The 20,011-nt window shown below is 32.7% G+C and overlaps 1 protein-coding gene across 1 annotated transcript in view; it reads left to right on the forward strand.

Moving 5' to 3' along the window:
- LOC148313371 (popeye domain-containing protein 3-like) overlaps positions 1–19,608 on the forward strand; it is a 34,514-nt gene extending 14,906 nt beyond the window's left edge. The window contains exons 7-8 of the mRNA XM_088263692.1: positions 5,452–5,719; positions 19,163–19,608. Of these exons, the coding sequence (XP_088119818.1) occupies positions 5,452–5,719; positions 19,163–19,377 (483 nt within the window). The 3' untranslated portion in view covers positions 19,378–19,608. The remainder of the gene's footprint in view (positions 1–5,451; positions 5,720–19,162) is intronic.
- Positions 19,609–20,011: the final 403 nt, after the last annotated feature.

A 20,011-nucleotide genomic window follows, 5' to 3' on the forward strand; every position in this document is an offset into this window, starting at 1 on the left:
AACGATGTCAATAAAAGTGTCCACATACTTGTTCACCAATCAGGATTATCTCCAATTATAGGAGTTATTTTCTATATTATTTTTTGACATCTCATCAAAGATGAAGAAGAATATGGAAGTCTGGGCATTTAATATAAGGGTTTCTGCTCAATAAAAAAGCTTCTTTTCATCTCATCAATAGATGTCTCTAGTGAAGTAGATTCAAGAACAATGTTTCAAAATCGGTTCATATATGTATACAGAACTTCCAAGAATTTGAGTAGAATTGGTGAATGTTACACGTGTATAAAGTGATCACTTAAACCAGCCTACGACGGTCGCCAGCCCCGTAAATGCCCAGGCTTTCATATTCTTCTTCATCTTTGATGAGATGTCAAAAATAGTATCAATGAGATAATACAATATTGGTATATACATATCCATATCAAGTCACTTCCAATACGTGGAATATTGTGGATGGATGGAGTCGAGCTACAAACTAGTATAAAGTATAAAAATCTTCAAGTGCACGACTATGATACCCGCTTCACCCACGACCAAGGGTGAAGCGGGTATCATAAAATAATTAAAAAAATGTTGGTTTTCTTTTAAGTTTTTATTGACAATTTACGATTGAAAACAAAGTAGAAAACAAATGTTGAAAAAATAAATGGATTGTTGATAATATATTCTAGGTTCAACCCCATCGATATGTGTTTTGTGTGATTTTCAATTGTAGCGGACGAAACGTATCATTAGTATGCATAATAAATATCTTCGCTATAGTTTTACCATACGTCTCGGTTTAGCTGGAATACTCCTTTTTGTAATGGTTGAAAAAATAGAAACAAATATGGGTTTCGTCCACTTCAGAGTCATTTAGTATATTGATATCCTAACAAAGATGAAGAAGAATACAGAGGTCTTGGTATTTACAGGGGTTACAACCTGCCAAAGGCATCTCAACACAATATTTTTAATTTTATTGATTGTGCTTTGCGTTCTTTCCTTATCCCATCTTAATCAAACATCTATCATACAAAATTTTATGCAAATTGGTGTGAGAGAACGCATTATCCCATCTTAAGAGGACATATCGCTCACTCCTTTCAAGGACGTCATAAATCAAAAATCGACAATTTTCAGTTGTGTATGTTTTCGGAATGCCCAAAAAATGTACTATATCCCAGCAAAAGCGGCATATTTTTAACTTAATATTTACCCGCTACAGGGCAGAAAGTGTTGTTTTTGCATTTTGAAGAAAATGTGTTGTTTAATTATTTTTTTAAACGTACTAAATGTTTTTCAAATGGAGAAAAATCTTCAGGATACCTAAAAAAATTTGTTGCACAGTAAAAACTTCAATAAGTGGCTTGATATTTATTTTTAATACATTGTTTTATATTTTTAAACTTTAGAAACGTTCTCCTGAAAAATCAAGTTTTTTGATTTATGCCGTTCTTGAAAGGAGTAAGCGATAAATCATACAAAATTTTATGCACATTCGTGTGAGAGAACGCAATTTAACCGCGTTTAATTAAATTTACTTCTATCCTTCTTTTGCCAACTCCATTCTTCACTTCTGCACATTAGGAATAATGTATGGAAGTGCAGTATTATATTGTTTTATTTCTTTTGAGATGCTCTCTCTTTCTCTCTCTCTCTCTCGCTTTGTCTTTCACGTTAAATCTTTCACATTCTTTATGTCATAAGAAGTGTCACTTCCATTTTATTTATTTATTTTCATTATCAAATGAAACACTCCTCGCGAAATATTTCTTCCCTTAAGCCTTATGACAAAATTCGGCTTTTTCCGTGTCTTTAAGTGCCTCCATCCATAGTTGGGGACGTGTGGTCACCCTACAAGGGTGTGTCACATGTGGTTTCCCCTTCCCTTTATAATGTCATGTTACACAGCAACAAGTTGACAATCTAATTAACTTTGAAATGGTTGTTTGTTTTCGTGTGGATAACATGATGGTTTCGTGCTGGATATACGTAATAATACGTTACGTAATACGTGATTGGTAGTAAAATAAGCTGGCATATTTTAATGTTTTAATTTTTAATTTTTCCTTGGTACTTAGATTGAATTCTGTACATACACGATTTATTAAATACACACTGGATTTAGTCAAAGAATACCATGAGAATGGCAGCCTTCAAAAGGAACTGGGAGTGCGATTAGGACTCGCTGGGTCCGCATTCAACAGTATGAAGGCTGTCTGGAGATCGGATTTATACTCGGTGAAAACCAAATGCCGCCTATACAATGCCTGCATTGCTCCTGTTCTCTTATACGGCTGTGAAACATGGCACCTTACAAGGGCCCAAAGCAGCCGTGTACTAAGCTTTGAGAACAGGTGTTTGCGGAGAATCTTAGGCGTGCGGTGGTTTGACTTTGTGAGGAATGAAGAGATAAGGCGTAGGACGCAGCAAATCTTGGTCACAACTGTCGTCAAAAAAAGGCGATTCAGTTGGCTTGGCCACGTACTCCGCATGCCTCCTGAGAGCCTTAATCAAGCTTGCCTCTTTTACAAGGCATCAGGTTCGCGCCGCCCAGGACGACCATTGCTGACAATTCGTCGGCAGTTCTCGTCAGAACTTCGCGACGCGGATCTGACTTGGGAGGATGCAAGGGAGCTGGCAGCCGACAGAAAAGCCTGGAGACAGTTTGTGGACTCCATATGCTCCACCTAGGGAGCGGATATGGTTATTATTATTATTATATATAACATTCATTTTCTGAATGAATATTTTACTAAACAATCATTCTCTTCACAACATTTTGAGTGTGACCAAACACTTGTTCACAAATTTGGATTTTCCGCATCGAGAAATATTTTACTTAGCAGAGACCCTTATATTTTAATGTATGCAAGCTTCGAACTCCCCATTATTTTTTACGTACTGTGAGACGCCTGAAAACAGGATATAAAAAATTAAAGAAAGGTAGCTTATATGGAAATTTAACCAGTTATTTTTATACACAACATTTTGAGTGTGTCTAAATACTTGTTCATAAATCTGTATTTTCACCACAAGAGATTATTTTTACATATTTTTTTACATCTCAACAAAGACGGCGTCTTCTGTATTCTTTATCTGTGATGAAATATTAAAAATAATTAAATAAGTTCTATGTTGAGTAAACCCAGATGAATGAACAAATATTTGGACACATTAAAAACGTTGCGAATGAAGATAGCAAAGGTCTAATTATAAGCTGCATTAAAAAAAAATTTAAAAATCAGGCGTTTTCCAGTATGTAGAAAATAACCCGGGGTTTGAATCTTGCATACATCCAAATAGGTCTCTGCTGAATAAAAGATTTCTCAATCCTACAAATATGGATGTTGTGAACGTGAAAACTGATCATTTTAACTAGCCTTTGATGGGTCGTAAGCCCTGTAAATACTTTCCGTATTCATATTCATATTAATAGATTTTCATATTCTGTTTCGTCCGCCTCCGTAGTGTTATGGCCAGCACGCTCAGCTACCGTTCTGGAGGTCCCGGGTTCGATTCCCAGGGGGGGTTAAATAAATATAAGTGATTTTTTTCCACTGTACTATTTATTCGATATAACCCTGGACTGGTACCTGAAGCGGAGGGCTGATCAGCTTTCCTTCATGTGTAAACGATCAAGATAACACTGCGTTTGTATTACGCAGTGCCCTATGCACCATTGGGGTGCGGATAAGGGTTTTATTATTATTATATTCTGTTTCATAGATGTTGAGGTGTCAAATATAAAGCTTTGTGAGGAAAGATTTGGACACACCCAATATGTAGTAAAGAAAAGGAATTACTGAAAAATTATAACGATTTTTAATTCAACGAAACATGTGTCTCTTTATAGGTAAATTAAAAAAAATATTGGATAAAATACCCAAATGTGTTTAAAATTCGCAAAGTAGAAAATTTCACAATATTTCCTTTGCAAGCTATTTTTCGTTTCGCAAAAATATTCACTCCTTGTTAGCGTTAATTTGCAATGCATGTTCCTGCCATGGCGTTGCTAGCAGCAATTACAGTCTTGTTTTATTACTTCTTAAGGAAACTAGTACTAGAATCCACTACTCTACCTTGTACCTGCTGACTACTACAAGATTACTAGTTTAAATAATGATATCGAAAATATTTTTCGGACATCCATATTCTTTTTAGTTCAGTATTTTTTTACGAAATGTTATAATACGAGTAATACAAGAAATTGATTTATTTTATTTTGTGAGGCATTTTATTAAAAGCATCAATTTAATAGTTAGTAATTTTTACAAAGAATATCTAGATTCATGAATACCTTTTATTGATATCTACTTTTCCTATTAAAAAGTGATCAAAAATGATTAAGCATTGCTTGTATTATCTAACAAGATGCAAAGGAAACTCAAGTATTTACATATCCTTACAGTAAACAAAACATTTATTTTAAAATTCTTTCAGACTCTTTTCATTCTTCATACATTCAGGCATCTCATCATACATTTTCAAACCCTTAAACATTAAACAATTTTTTTAAATTAGGTAATTTATTTAAACTTCATGTACAGAAAATAAATAAGTCCAATGGCGAGCTTATTGCAAAAATCAATATCTTCCAACCAACCAAAAATAGACTAGAGATATTCATCAAAACGTTTGAAACCATATATAGCTATTTGCAATCAGAGGGTAGATAGTACTTGAACATTTAAAAAAACATAAATTACAAATTGACATTTAAAAAAAACATAAATTACAAAAGATGATAATAAGGAGGGCATAGGAAAAGGGGAGTTTAGGGAAGGAGGTAGAGGGAAAAACTAAGGAAGGAGGTTTGATGGACAGTGTGTTGGACGTTTCTTAAAAGTTATTAGAGAAGGTGCATTTGTTTACGCGGTACGACGAGAGGTAATTCATTCCATGGTCTGGCCTCTTGGACAGAGCAGGAATTTCTGAAGAATGACCATATGAAAAATACCATATATAGCTGTTTGCAATCAGAGGGTAGATAGTAATTGAACATTAAAAAAACATAAATAACAAATTGATGATAATAAGGAAGGCAAAGGAAGAAGGGAGTTTAGGGAAGGAGGTAGAAGGAAAAACTAAGGGATGAGGTTTAATAGACAGTAAGGATTCTTTATTGTAACTGCAGACAGTTAGTTGGTAGAAGAATTCCATATTGAATTGTTGGGTAATATATCCAAAATATAACACGGTTTTTTGGATTGAATTCTACATTTATTTATGTATATTTTATTACGTGACGCGTTTCGTCTTCTTAGGACATTATCAAACACTGACTAAAAATATTTACAAAATGTCCTTATATACAAACAATAATTGCTATTTTTAGGTCTAGGAGTACATATGGTGGGTTTTTCGGTGGGTAATGTGGATTTCTATGAATTCTAATGATAAATAGTGATATCTCAGACGTTTCTTGAAAGTTATTAGAGGAGGTATTTTTGTTGTTGTCGCCAGGTGTCCATCGTGGCCGCCAGTTCCTGCCGCTACCTGTACTGGCAGCGCTCCTCGCTGGAGTACCTCTTCATCAAAGAGACCTACCTGGCCACGGTGGTGGCCACGCTCGTGGCGCGCGATATCACCACCAAGCTGTACGCCATGAACAGCAAGCTCGTCACGGACAAGGGCTCCCACCTGGACATCCGCCTGCCCGGGGTCACGGGGGCCATCACGACCACGGAGTACCGCAGCCCCGCGAGGGTACTCAAGGCCAAACATATGATGGGTGAGAATTTTATTACTACTAATCCTCAAATACTCATTCAAACCCTTATCCCAATGGTGCATAGGGCACTGCATCATACAAACGCAGTGTTGTCTTGATTGTTTACACATGAAGGAAAGGTGATCAGCCCTCCGCTTCAGGTAACAGTCCAGGGTAATATGGAATAAATATTAGAATGAAGAAATCACTTAAATTTATTTGACCCTCCCCTGGGAATCGAACCCGGGACCTCCAGAACGGTAGCCGAGCGTACTGACCATTGCACTAATTAATTATTTTCTACAACATTTTGAGTGTGTCCAAATACTTGTTCACAAAATCTGGATTATCTCCAATTACAGGAGTTATTTTCATATTATTTTTTGACATCTCATCAAAGATGAAGAAGAATATGGAAGTCTGGGCATTTACGGGGCTTACGACCGTCATAGGCTGGTTTAAGTGATCACTTTACACACGTGTAACATTCACCAATTCTACCCATTATTGACAACCACACTACTCAAATTCTTGGAAGTTTTATATATATGAACCAATTTAGAAACCTTGTTCATGAATCACTAGAACTTCACTAGAGACATCTATTGGTGAGATGTAAAGAAGCTTTTTATTAAGCAGAAACTCTTATATTAGTATGTGAGATCCGAATCCTGGATTATAATCACACACATGAGAAACGCCAGAAAATACCATTTTCATTTTTATTATTAAGCTTATAATTTGACCAGATAATTTATTTACAACAAATAATGGGTAGAATTGGTGAATGTTACACGTGTGTAAAGTGATCACTTAAACCAGCCTATGACGGTCGTAAGCCCCGTAAATGCCCAGACTTCCATATTCTTCTTCATCTTTGATGAGATGTCAAAAAACAATATGAAATTATTTTCTAATTTTATTTGATAAATACCACTTTTTCATATAATCTATTGTGACTGTGGGGCTATGGAGTTGGAAAAAAGACACGACTCCGACTCCGATTTCTATATTTACCAACAACACGACTCCGACTCCGACTCCACGACTTCGACTAAAAAAAACTCAATTTTATCAGGTTGTTTCCTACCTTTGCAAATAGCCTTTTTTTGTTATTATAAAGGAAACGTACAGGGAGTTCTACAATTTATAAGTAACACCAAATCTATCAATAACTATGTATAAATGGATAGATATTATTACAAAGTGACTGCCAAATCAATTAATAAAATTCCTTTTCGATAGTTTATTTTTAAAAAATTGAGCGTGTCCATATATTTAATGACAAATCTGAGTATTCTCTACTTGGGAGCTATTTTTACATTTCAACATCTTAATATAGATGAAGAAGAATGTGGAAATCTGGGAGATTTTCGATTCATAAAGTGGGGCATATTACTAATTGCTCACTCCTTTCAAGAACGTCATAAATCAAAAAACGTGATTTTTCAGGAGAACGTTTTTAAAGTTTAAAAATATAGTACAATGTATTAAAAATAAATATCAAGCCGCTTATTGAACATTTTACTGTGCAACAGATTTTTTAGGCAAAACCTGAAGGTTTTTTCTCCATTTAAAAAAAAATTAGTATATTTAAAAAAATGACTTAGCAATATTTCTTCAAAATGCAAAAACAACATTTTCTGCCCTGTAGCGGGTAAATATTAAGTTAAAAATATACCGCTTTTGCTGGGATATAGTACTTTTTCTGGGCATTCCGAAAACATGCACAACTGAAAATTGACGATTTTTGATTTATGACTTTCTTGAAAGGAGTGAGCGAAATAAGGTAGGGAAACATTAGCATAGATCAAAGTGTCATAGATATGCATAGGTAAGGTAGATAAACATCACGCTCGTTGGGGCCGAGGTATCTATCAGCATCGCCTAGTTTCTTTGTGCATAACGTTCTTAGGATAATTACCTCACACCCGTGCACTATTCACTATGCACTACTGCAGTGATTGCGCTTAGATAACGTTGCAATTATCTTTCTGGGTTATAAGAAAGTACTTGCCTTGCTGTGAAATAGATTGAGCTGATTCGATAAGGAACGTGGAACCTTCGAGACACTTAATACTTAGCTCGAAGTTTACGATATCCGAAATGGATTTTAACTGTATTTCCGTATGCAGTTAACATTAAAATATTGCAGCTTATGACATAACGTTTTTTTAACAGTGGGAAAATTATTAATCAATTATCGAATTAATTTAACCTTCTTCTTCTTCTTCCTCTTTAGTTTGGACTGTGTTCTATTACTCTCTTATCCGCTCCTGGGAGGCGTTAGACCAGCTGATTATTATAATAATTTTGGATAGTTGATGTAGCGCCATTTTTTATAAAAAAAAAAAACTAGATATATATATATATATATATATATATATATATATATATATATATATATATATATATATATATATATATATATATATATATATATATATATATATATATATATATATATATATATATATATATATATATATATATATATATATATATATATATATATATATATATATATATATATATATGTACATAAAACGTTCTTTCACATGTGAGTTCTCGACAGCATCTACGGTTAACTTGAGTTAAAATTAATTTTGCAGATACCTTTATTTTGAATGTATGCAAGATTCCACTCAATTTTTTTCACATACTTGAAGACGCCTGAAAACATGATTTTCAGTTTTTGCGAAATTCATGATTTGATATACATACGTACTCAAAACATAATTATATTAACGTATTAATATATATGCTTCATTTAAAAATATGCAATATCCTCGATTTGTTAATAGTTGTGTGCAAAATCATTGAATGAAGTTTTCATGGTAGTTAGCCATATTTCTTGAATTAAATTTCACCCTCCTTTCATTCAAATTTGTGTTTGTGAATCAAACTAGTTTTAAATATGCAAAACAGTTTGGTTCATTTTGCAGGTATGAAAATCGGGCCAAATTACCCTTGCGAAATTAAATCAATCTTTGCTCTTGCAAACTAAATATTTTTTTATTATTTATGGAAATAATCAATCCTGGCTTAAGTTTAATTAAGGTCAACAAGTTGTAAAATAAAATTATACAATTTCGAATTTCTATAAACATTGAAATTGTATTTTTTTTAAATACAATTTGAGTCGATAATTGAAACAGTTTTTCTACTATTACTATCAATTGGTTGGATCCCTAAATTTGGTCAGTATAATTTGAAATAATATTTGTTCTCTAATATTTTTATTTTGTTTAAACCACACCCGCTCCCTATGTGCAGCATATGGAGTCCACAAACTGTCTCCAAGCTTTACTGTCGACCGCCAGTCGTCCTGGGCGGAGCGATCCTGATGCCTTGTATGAGAGGCAAGTTTGATGGCGGCTCTCGGGAGGCATGCGGAGTACATGGCCGAGCCAACTGAATCGCCTTTTCTTGACGACAGTTGTGACCAAGATTTGCTGCGACCTACGCCTTATCTAATCATTCCTTTCTTTCTTATCTCGTCATTGTTTGTTCTGTAAATATACATTATCATTATTTTACTAGGTACTAAAATATATTCTATACTAAGATTTTTATAAAATCATTCTGCAAAAATAATAATAAATTTGATATATTTGAAATAATATTTGTTCCCTACTAAACAGTCTTTATTTTAGTACTTAGATATATTCTATAAAATTCGTCATTTCTCTAATAAACAGTCATCATTTCAGTACTTAAATATTATGTATTTTATAAAATCCGTTATTTCTCATTGATGAAAATAGGATATTCTGCTAAAAAACATAAATTTGGCATATTTAGAAATAACTTTTGTTCATAAACAGTCATTATCTTACTACTATAATATATTTTCTTTAAATCCGATATTTCTCAAGGGTAAGAATAGCACATTCTGCTAAAATAAGAATAGATTTGGCATTATTTGTTCTCTAGAAAACAATCATTAATTTTCTACTAAAATATATTTTATTAAATCCATATTTCTGAAGGGTGAGAATAGCACATTCTGCTAAAATAAAAATAGATTTGGCGTAATTTGAAATAATATTTGTTCTCTAATAAACAGTCATTATTTTGATAGGTCATTTTGTGGTATAAGGTAATCAAATTGTTATTAGCGTTACAATGTACGCCTGCGAGATTTTTATCTGATTCTTAATTGGATTCCATATTCGCTTCGCAAAAAACAACGAGTTTAGAGTTTTTCCATTTCAAAATACCCATATTCTCGTTTATATTTCTAACAAACTAACCATCACGCCTCCTTTCAGCAAAGGTAGGCAGAGAGAATATAACATCGTAGTGAATTTATAATTATTTCATCAATCGATTTGGCAGTTACTTTGAGGTAAAATCCATCAATTTTTTGTTAAGTTTTACTAAGTTAATACCACTTTTTCTTAAAACCTAGTGTGATAAGTGTTTCTATGCATTCCGTATCACACGGTATTAAAAAATCATGTAAAATGGATCGAAACTCTTGTCACAATAATAGGTTTTAAGAAATAGTGGTAATATAACACTGTCCCTATCATTCATCGTTCACTTTGTGTAATACCACAAAAAAACATTAAATAATGACTACCGGTTTCGGAGTAATCATTCCCTCGTCAGGTCAAATGTAGATTAAAATCAAATTATTACGGTCAGCCATTTATTAAAAAATAAAAATTTTAAAGTCAAATGAGACATGTGGAGTAATATTATTAAATTAATTGATTCGGCAGTCACTTCGTGGTAAAATCTATCCATTTTTAATTTAAGTTTTACGTAGTAAACATTTCTATTTTTTAAAACCTATTGTGACACGTGTTTCTATGTATTTCGCACAATACGATGTTTGAAATATACGCGAAATGCATCAAAATACGTGTCACAATAAGTTTTAAGAAATAGTGATATTTACTCAGTAAAACTACATTTTAAAATTAAAAATTAGTCGCTAAGCACGGTTCAATTAGGCAAGCATAAATAATTTAAGCGAAAAACGTGGTTTCACGAAAATTTGTCGAGCTTTCGCTAGCGAAAATAGTGCTTTCTTCCACCTATGTGTATGTGGTATATTTAAATTAATCAATGCCTCGAACACGGCTGGAACCTTTACTAGAAACGCTTTCTGCTAAGGTCATTTCAACCCCCTCCTCGCAAATTGTACCCTGCAGACCTACTTATCAAGCACAATGCCTGATTATCTCATATTTACATAATAAACTAATTTATCTTCTGTTAACCCTTTTGGCTACCAGAATCCGATATATCGGCTAACCCGACCACTTTCAAGTATTTTTATTTTATTTAATTTGTGGCACGATCAGGTATGCCAAATACTTGAAAGTGGTCAGGTTAGGAGTCGTAACAATCGGTGGGTATGTATGAGGAGATGCATGAACGTGGAAGAGGCGAAGAATGTTTGCAAGGACAGAGTGGTGTGGCGCTCTATTCTCTCTGCCTACTCCTGCGGGGAAGCGGCGTGATGGTTAGTTAGTTTAGTTAATTTGTGAATTTTATATAACAGTACATAATTACATTTACTTTAACGAGTAATAAAAAACATTATTTATTTATTATTACTACCATCTTAGGTATTTCTACCATCCCAGGTATGCCTGGAAGAGGGACGGGAGGGAGGAAAAGAGGAAAAAGGAATGATCAAGATTCAAGTCCAAGACAAATTATGTGTATTTATTGTAACTGCAGACAGTTGGTAGAATTCCATATTGAATTGTTGGGTTATATTTCCAAAATTAAACACGGTTTATTTGGTTGAATTCTACATTTATTTATGTATACTTTAAAACGTGACGCGTTTCGTCTTCTTAGGACATTATCAAACACACTAGTGTTTGATAATGTTTGATAAGAAGACGAAACGCGTCACGTATTAAAATATACATAAATTAATGTAGAATTCAACCAAATAAACCGTGTTTAATTTTAAATATATTACCCAACATACAAATTATGTGTATTTGAAATATTTGATCATGCCTCGTGTTTGGCAAGTGTTCCTCGGTTTTTCTCCGCTTCTATTACCAACCACATTCACCTTATAATTTTGTTTTACTATTCTTTCGATTCACATGCCCAAACCGTCTCAACGCACCTTTATCAATTGTATCGATAATGCTTATCCTTAGCCTTGCATTATTTCCTTATATCAACATTCGAAAATTTATCATTCAACGTTTTGGCGCACATTTGTCTGAGAGAACGCCTATCTTCTGCATTTAATCTACTTTCGTCATTATTTTGACAACTCCATGCATTACTTCCATACATTACGGAAGCTAACACGCCGAGTTGAAGAGACGAGCGGAGGATAGGATGGGTGGAGTCTGACCTTGAAAGAAGCGAACCAATCATCACACTGATTGTAACCTACGCAGAAGATAAAATAGTTCGGCTTTAAAATTTAACTCTACAAAATCTTTTGAGATAGGTACATGTAAAACTTATTATTTTAGACTATCTGCAAAAATTCTTCGAAAACTATTGTTTTTTTTTTCTTCAAACTATGTAAGTTCAGCGAAACATCTGGGAGTTTTCTCCCTAGCAGAGACATGGCCTGAGACTAAAAACAACATTTGAGGTCAACCACAATAAAATGTAATATTTAAATTTCGCAACACCCCTCAAATAATAATTGAGGGTGTACAAGTCTCAATGAACACCGACTCTCTAAATCGAAGGAGAAAAGTATACTAAAGGTCAAATGATTCAGACTTTTTTCCTCAATGCCTCCTATACTCTACGCACGTCAAACCTAGATATATCAACCTTTCATCGACTGTTATGAGTCATCCGTTTTTCGAAAAATTTCTACACAAATTAAATACACAAATATACAGGTTATTGTAATATGTGGATCGTTACTGCAATATTTTGAGTGTGTTCAAAACGTTGTTAAAAAATCTGGATTTTTCCAATGGGAGATATTTATATTGATATCTGATATATTTATAAAGGTAAAGAAATATGGGTATTAACTGGGTTTATAACTTGTCATAAGCGGGTTTAAGTGATTACTTTATACACGTGTAATATTTATCATTCTACCTATGATAAACAACCACAATACTTTAATTTCGGAACTATGAGATTGATTAATATATCTAATAGTTCCAAAAATTTGAGAAGTGTGGTTGTCAATAATTGGTCGAATGGTGAATGTCGCACGTGTATAAACTGATCACTTTACCAGCTTATGGCAGGTTATAAACTCTGCTGTTAATATAATTTATATTTCAAGCACTAAATTGGTGATTCATTTTATAATTAAAATATAACTATGTTTTAAAATCACTATAAATATTTTATTATAACTTAATTATAATGTCTACCGGTTTCGAAGATAACCGTTTCTTTATCAAGACTGATTAATACTAAAACACTATCAACTAAACAATATTCAATATATTTATCAGTCTTGATAAAAAAGCGGTTAGCTTCGAAACCGGTGGACATTATAATTAAATTATAATAAAATATTAATGGTGATTTTAAAACAAAGTAACATTTTAATTATATCTGCTGTTAATACCCACATTTCCATATTCTTCTTCATCTACATATGTCGAGATGTCAAAATATATTATAATATAAGGAAATTATTTAATTTAAATGGCCGAAAGTAATGTCAACATTAAATAAATTCAGGAGGCATTGTAAATTTCCCATATAATGTCCAAGCGCAAACAAAAACTGAACTAAAGGGGTCTGCAAACGAGCGATATTTCTCAGCGATATTGCGGCAACTCTCCGACAAAATTACCGTCATCACATGTGCAATTTGTGGCTCAATCATTCGCTGCGGCCATTTGTCCCTGTTTTATCAGATTTTGTGATTTTTGTGGTCGGATATTTTGGATGATATAGGAGTCCTTGTAATCGCTGCATGTTGTTTGACGAAGAGAAATAATTTGAAAATGACCTAACTTAATCAAATGTGATTTGAATACTCCCATTAACAAAAATGAAGAAATGAATTTCAATTTTAATTTCCTGATTACATATATTATAACAATTTTTTCACTTCAAATACGAACCAAAATGGACGTTATATTGTATTTTATAAAAATATTAGATTAAAAAAAAAACATTCATGTAAGTACTATATATGCCATCACTGTGAATAGCTGCCCAAATATTTTATTCTTAAGACTAGCAAATACGTTAGTCGTCCAGTTGGCAAGCCTGCACGGCGCGCTGTCATAGTCTTTGCGCGCGATGTGTACTCTAGCTTTCAGAAAACATTTTTAATACTACTTCGAATCATGAGTACTAACTTAAAGTAAATATATATATATATATATATATATATATATATATATATATATATATATATATATATATATATATATATATATATATATATATATATATATATATATATATATATATATATATATATATATATATATATATATATATATATATATATATATATATATATATAAATATATTTTAAATACGATATAAAGTCTTATTTGTTTTGTTGAACGTCCAATTCGGTTTGTAAAATTTTAAGTGAAAAACTTACTTATACTTACTTACATATAAATGTACATATAACGTATGGTTATGCATGAACTCTGGTAATGTATGGAAGAGAAGCTAGGAATTGGCAAAAGAAGGATGAAAGTAGACTGGATGCAGATGAAACGCGATTTCTCAGACTTCATGGTTTAAAATGTGACACTTATACTCGGCAACATACGGTCACATTACCACAGTCTTCCTATAAATATTACGTCAAAACATTGCCCGAAAATATTGATCGTTTACAGGTCCCTTTAAATATTATTTCCACACATTAAGGTGAACTTAAAAAGCTTACCTCATATGATTAATTGACCCACGAAAGTTTATTCTAAGAATCTATAACAATTTTTGATATTCATGATACTGTTGTGAAATTGCATGGAAAGCAAGACGTAATTACTTTTTTACTATCCTTATATAATTTATAAATATTGCTTTATTATTTCTAAAATAATATATCAATATGATCCACAAAGTTAATGCTTTCAATATTCAAAACCTATAAATATTGCTTTTACTAAGTACTGGCTTTACCCGGCCACGGGTTGCTGCGGCTCAGTGTGGTTAAATTGATAATAAAGAAAATGGAAAGCATATTTTTGTAATGAAAATATTGAAAATCAAAAACATTTATAATTCTCGACACATTTAAAACACGCAGTCCACCATAAGTAATATTTTTGTATTTCGTGTGTTACTGTTACGTTCAACAGATGTTAAACATTGCAGTAAAAAATATCTGAATTTCAACAAAAAAATCGTCACAGGTATATATATATATATATATATATATATATATATATATATATATATATATATATATATATATATATATATATATATATATATATATATTATATATATAAATAAAACGTTAAGGCAAAATATTGTATGTATATCGCTCACTCCTTTCAACAACGTAATATATCAAAAAACTTGATATTTTAAGCGAACGTTTTTAAAGTTTAAAAATATAATAAAATGTATTAAAAATAAATATCAAGCCACTTATTGAACTTTTTACTGTGCAACAGATTTTTGTAGGTAATACCTGACTGTTTTTCTCCATTTGAAAAACATTTAGTTAACCTTTTCTTCAAAACGTAAAAGTAAATATTAAGTTTCAAATATGCCGCTTTTGCTGGGATTTAGTACATTTTCTGGGCATTCTGAAAACATGCACAACTGCAAATTTATGATTTTTGACATGTGACATTGTTGAAAGGAGTGAGCGATATGTACATAATAGAATGTGAACAATACCACTCATGTAGAGGTTAATGGAGGATATAAGTGGGCAGTTAGTTTAGTTTTTTTTTCAATTTCTCAGAAGGGAAGCACTCAAGACTTTAATTTCGTAATATCTGCATAAACCTTGGCTTACAAGTGTGGCCCATTCATGCAACGTAATTTTAAGCACTTGATTGATTGGCACAAAGAAGTATACGGCAACCATTATGAAAATAATTGTATTAAAATTCTACCCATATTTCCAATTACTCACTACATATGGTACAATACCTTTTTAAATATAATTTTTTGATATCTCATCTAAGACGAAGGAAGTCTGGGTGTTTACGGGGCTGACGACCGTCATAGGCTGCTTTAAGTGATCACATAGATTTTGTCAACCAGTATTTGGACACACTCAAAATATTGTAAAAATTGTATAAAGCACGTGAAGACCGAAGAAAACTTAGCATTATTCAGTATTTCAAATGCTTGCAAGTTGTCAGGTAATGCATGTTTATAGAAGATCCACAGACTATTTATTTATTTATTTACTAAAACTTCATGTACACAAAATAAATCAGTACATCGGCGGGCTTATTACTAAAAAGCAATCTTCCAACCAACCAAAAACAGACTTGTGATATTAATCAAAACGTTTGATACCTTATATAGCTGTTTGCAATCAGAGGGCAGATAATACTTGAACATTAAAAAAAACCTTAATTACAAATTAACCATTTTTTCATTAATTTATTTGTCACTTTGTGGTAAAACCTTTCCATTTTAAATTAAAAAAATACTTACAAAATACCACTATTTCTTACAATTTACTGTGACACGTGTTTTGATGCATTCCGCATCATTTTGAAATACCGTATTTGAAAATTTTAAAGGTGTTTGAAATTGATGCGGAATGCATCGAAACACGCGTCACAGCAGATTTTAGAAAAAGTGGTATTTACTGAATATTTTTTTAAATTAAAAATACAAATTAACATTTAACTTTTAAAAATACGTAAATCACAAAAGATGACAATAAGGAGGGCAAAAGAAAAGGGGAGTTTAGGGAAGGAGGTAGAGGGAAAAACTAAGGGAGGAAGTTTTATGGACAGTTATAGTGATTTAAAAAAAAAAATTGTTTTTACAACAGCAACATATGTCACAAAACATAACAAGATATACATTGAAAAAGCCAATTAAAGTTAATTACAGAAATATAAAGATTAGTACAAAATATTGTAGATCAAGCAAATGAACACGTATTTATGAGGAAAGAATGCAAGCGTTTTCGATACAAATTAGAAAGGTGTGTTGAGATGGTTTAGGTATGTGGAACGCATGAGTAAAGAAAAAAAGGTAAAACCAAAATATGAAGCGAATGAAATCAGTTATAAAGTGATATATTATATGAAGACAGATTGATGTGGTGTTCTATTCCAGTGCTCCGCAACCGGTGTGCCGTGGCACACTGGTGTGCCGTGAGCCGGATACAGGTGTGCCGCGATCAAATTTAATGTATATGACATTTTACAGTTTTTAATTTTGTATTTAATACACGATGACGAATTATTTTTCATAATATTGTTTCTTTTTCAAAATGTAGGATATAATAATTCTCTCTCTCTCAACCCTTGTCCGCACCCCAATAGTGCATAGGGCACTGCATCATATAAGCGCAGTGTTATCTTGATAGTTAACACATGAAGGAAAGGTGATTAGCCCTCCGCTTCAGGTACCAGGCCAGGGGTAGTATTGAATAAATATTAGACTGAAAAAATCATTTATATTTATTTAACCCCCCCCCCCGGAAATTGAACCCGGGACCTCCAGAACGGTAGCTGAGCGTGCTGACCATTACACTACGGAGGCGGATAATAATTACTACAATTAAATAATTTTTCATTGGTCTATATATACTTAAGCTTTTGGTGTGCCGCGGAACACTAGGAAGAATTTTAGTGTGTCGTAGGTGAGAAAAGGTTGCAGAGCACTGTTCTATTCTATGTTAGTAAGTAAGTCTCTGTGGTAAAATTCATCACTGAAATAACGTTCAAAGAACTTCAAATATATACTCAAATCGTCATACAAATCCAACATTTTTCCTGGTACTGCAATCAAGGCGGAATTGAATTCAACCCTAATAGTAATGAGCGTACAAAAACGCAAATGTCAAAGTAGGGGTTGGTGTATTAGCGATTAGAGCGCTCCACTTCGCGTCGTTTCCTTCCTACCCTCGCTCAACAAGTCCCGGTCATTCTATGGTAGTAGCCTCAATTTGCATTTGAATAAACTACCCTTGGTAACAAAAGTACTCCTAGAGTAGAAATATGGAGGTCAAGTAGAGGCCAGCGTTGTATTGTTTTGCCACGATTTTCTTTTGTTCCAGCTAAGCTAGATTTTTGATTATTTTTTTTATTTAACTATTTTTTACAATTAATTTACATCATAAATAAATTTATTTATTTTTGTATTAAACTTCATGTACAGAAAATAAATAAGTACGTTGGTGGGATCATTACTAAAAAGGAATATCTTACAACCAACCAAAAACAGACTAGTGATATTGATCAAAACGTTTGATACCATATATAGCCGTTTGAAATCAGAGGGTAGATAATACTTGAACATTTAAAAAAAAAAAAAATTACAAATTAACACATATAAATTACAAAAGATGATATAAGGAGGGCAAAGGAAAAAGGGAGTTTAAGGAAGGAGGTAGAGGGAAAAACTAAGGGAGGAGGGTTGATGGACAGGTAGGATTCTAATGATAAATAGTAATGTCTCAGACGTTTCTTAAATATTAGAGAAGGTGCATTCTTTACAAGGAGAGGTAATTCATTCCATAGTCTGGCCGCACATATTAACATCTTACAGTATTACATCTTACAGTACTATTCTTACAGTAGACAAAACATTCAATTTTAAATTCATTCCGACTATTTTCATTCTTCATACATTCAGGCATCTCATCGTACATTTTCAAACCTTTATACATTATACAATTTTGCGACTGTGTTTTTTTTTCAAAAATGATAGTCTTATTTTATCCTTGTTTCTATAATATATTCTACTCAAAAAGCTTCTTTTCATCTCACCGATAGATGTCTCTAGTAAAGGTCTAGTGATTCAAGAACAACGTTTCGAACTTGGTTCATATATCTATATATAAGTTCTATAACTTCCAAGAATTTGAGTTGTGTGGTTGTCAAAAATAGGAAAAATTGGTGAATGTTACACGTGTCTAAAGTGATCACTCAAAACAGTCTCTTCCTCCGGCTAACGGCTAATGGCACTAACGGTACTCGGCAGTAGCTCTTGAGCTTCCAACTAGAGAGTGGACCTATGCTTGTTTCGTGAGCGTTGCCAGATGGTTTTTCAATATTTTCAGCAAATAAATCTAAATTATTATAATTTTTGACTTCATTTATAATTAAGAAAGGAGATAAGCTATGAATGTCCGTATTTTTGCGATTTAAAATCGCAAAATTTCGATTGTGTAGTGACTAGTTAGGTTAGATTAACAACAATTTGGACACACTCAAAATTTTTATGATAATTTTAGTATGTAATAATACATATTTTTGTGTAAAGAAACCTAAGCATTAAGTGGTGAATGCCAAACCTCCATTTCATATTGACTATATCTCCAACATATATAAGTCGTTGTATTTTTTTGTTCATCAGTTTGCCCTTCATCCCCTGGGTCCGCCTTCGGAGCCTCCAGCAGCAGGGAAAGGCTGTACGACGAGAGGGAGGAATGCGCCCCCGAGCTGGAGCCCCTTACCGAACAGCCCTCCAACGACGATCTGGCCAGCAATTTGGACAGCTGGATGGACAGCTCTTCCAAGTATCACAGCTGCGAGATGGTGGACATTGATGATGAGCTAAGACTTAAATAAAACTATATCTCCAACTATCCGAATCGATTGGAAGAGAACCCCATTCGGATAGTTGTATTTTTTTCCGGAATAAGGCATTATTTGTAGTATTTCATTTATTTATTTAATATGTACATGTATTATACATACGTATGAATTATCTGTATTTTGAATTATCTCTTTAGGCATAGCCTGTGATGAGCCGAAATACTTACAGGCTAAAGTTCATAATATTTATGTTTATATATATATATATATAAATAAATTGGACATTATGTATTATAAATAAGTTACAAGCAATTGGTACACTTTTTCCAACCAATATGGTGGATATCAATACCAATATTTTTTTCCAATATGGTGTACGGAGTACGTGGAAGTTTTTGGTATCGCAAGGGAAGGTTAATTATCTATAACCTAACTATGAGTATTTCAATGTTTTAGGATTAGTACATAAACTCTGATGATGACAAGGTTCTTATTGAAACCGGTTGGAAAAAGTGTACCAATGAAAGTGGTTAGTAAAATGTTGTTTATAAAATGTGCCACTTCAAGAAATACAAGCAATATTTGATAAGTCTAGGTCCAAAAGCTCAAGGCCATTCTTTGTACATTCTTTTTGTTAATGATAATCCAACCCCTTTTTACTTGTACA

The sequence above is a fragment of the Brachycentrus maculatus genome, unplaced genomic scaffold (genome assembly GCF_059751285.1).
Source record: "Brachycentrus maculatus isolate JH-2025_06_01 unplaced genomic scaffold, ASM5975128v1 h1tg000013l, whole genome shotgun sequence".
NCBI lineage: Eukaryota > Metazoa > Arthropoda > Insecta > Trichoptera > Brachycentridae > Brachycentrus > Brachycentrus maculatus.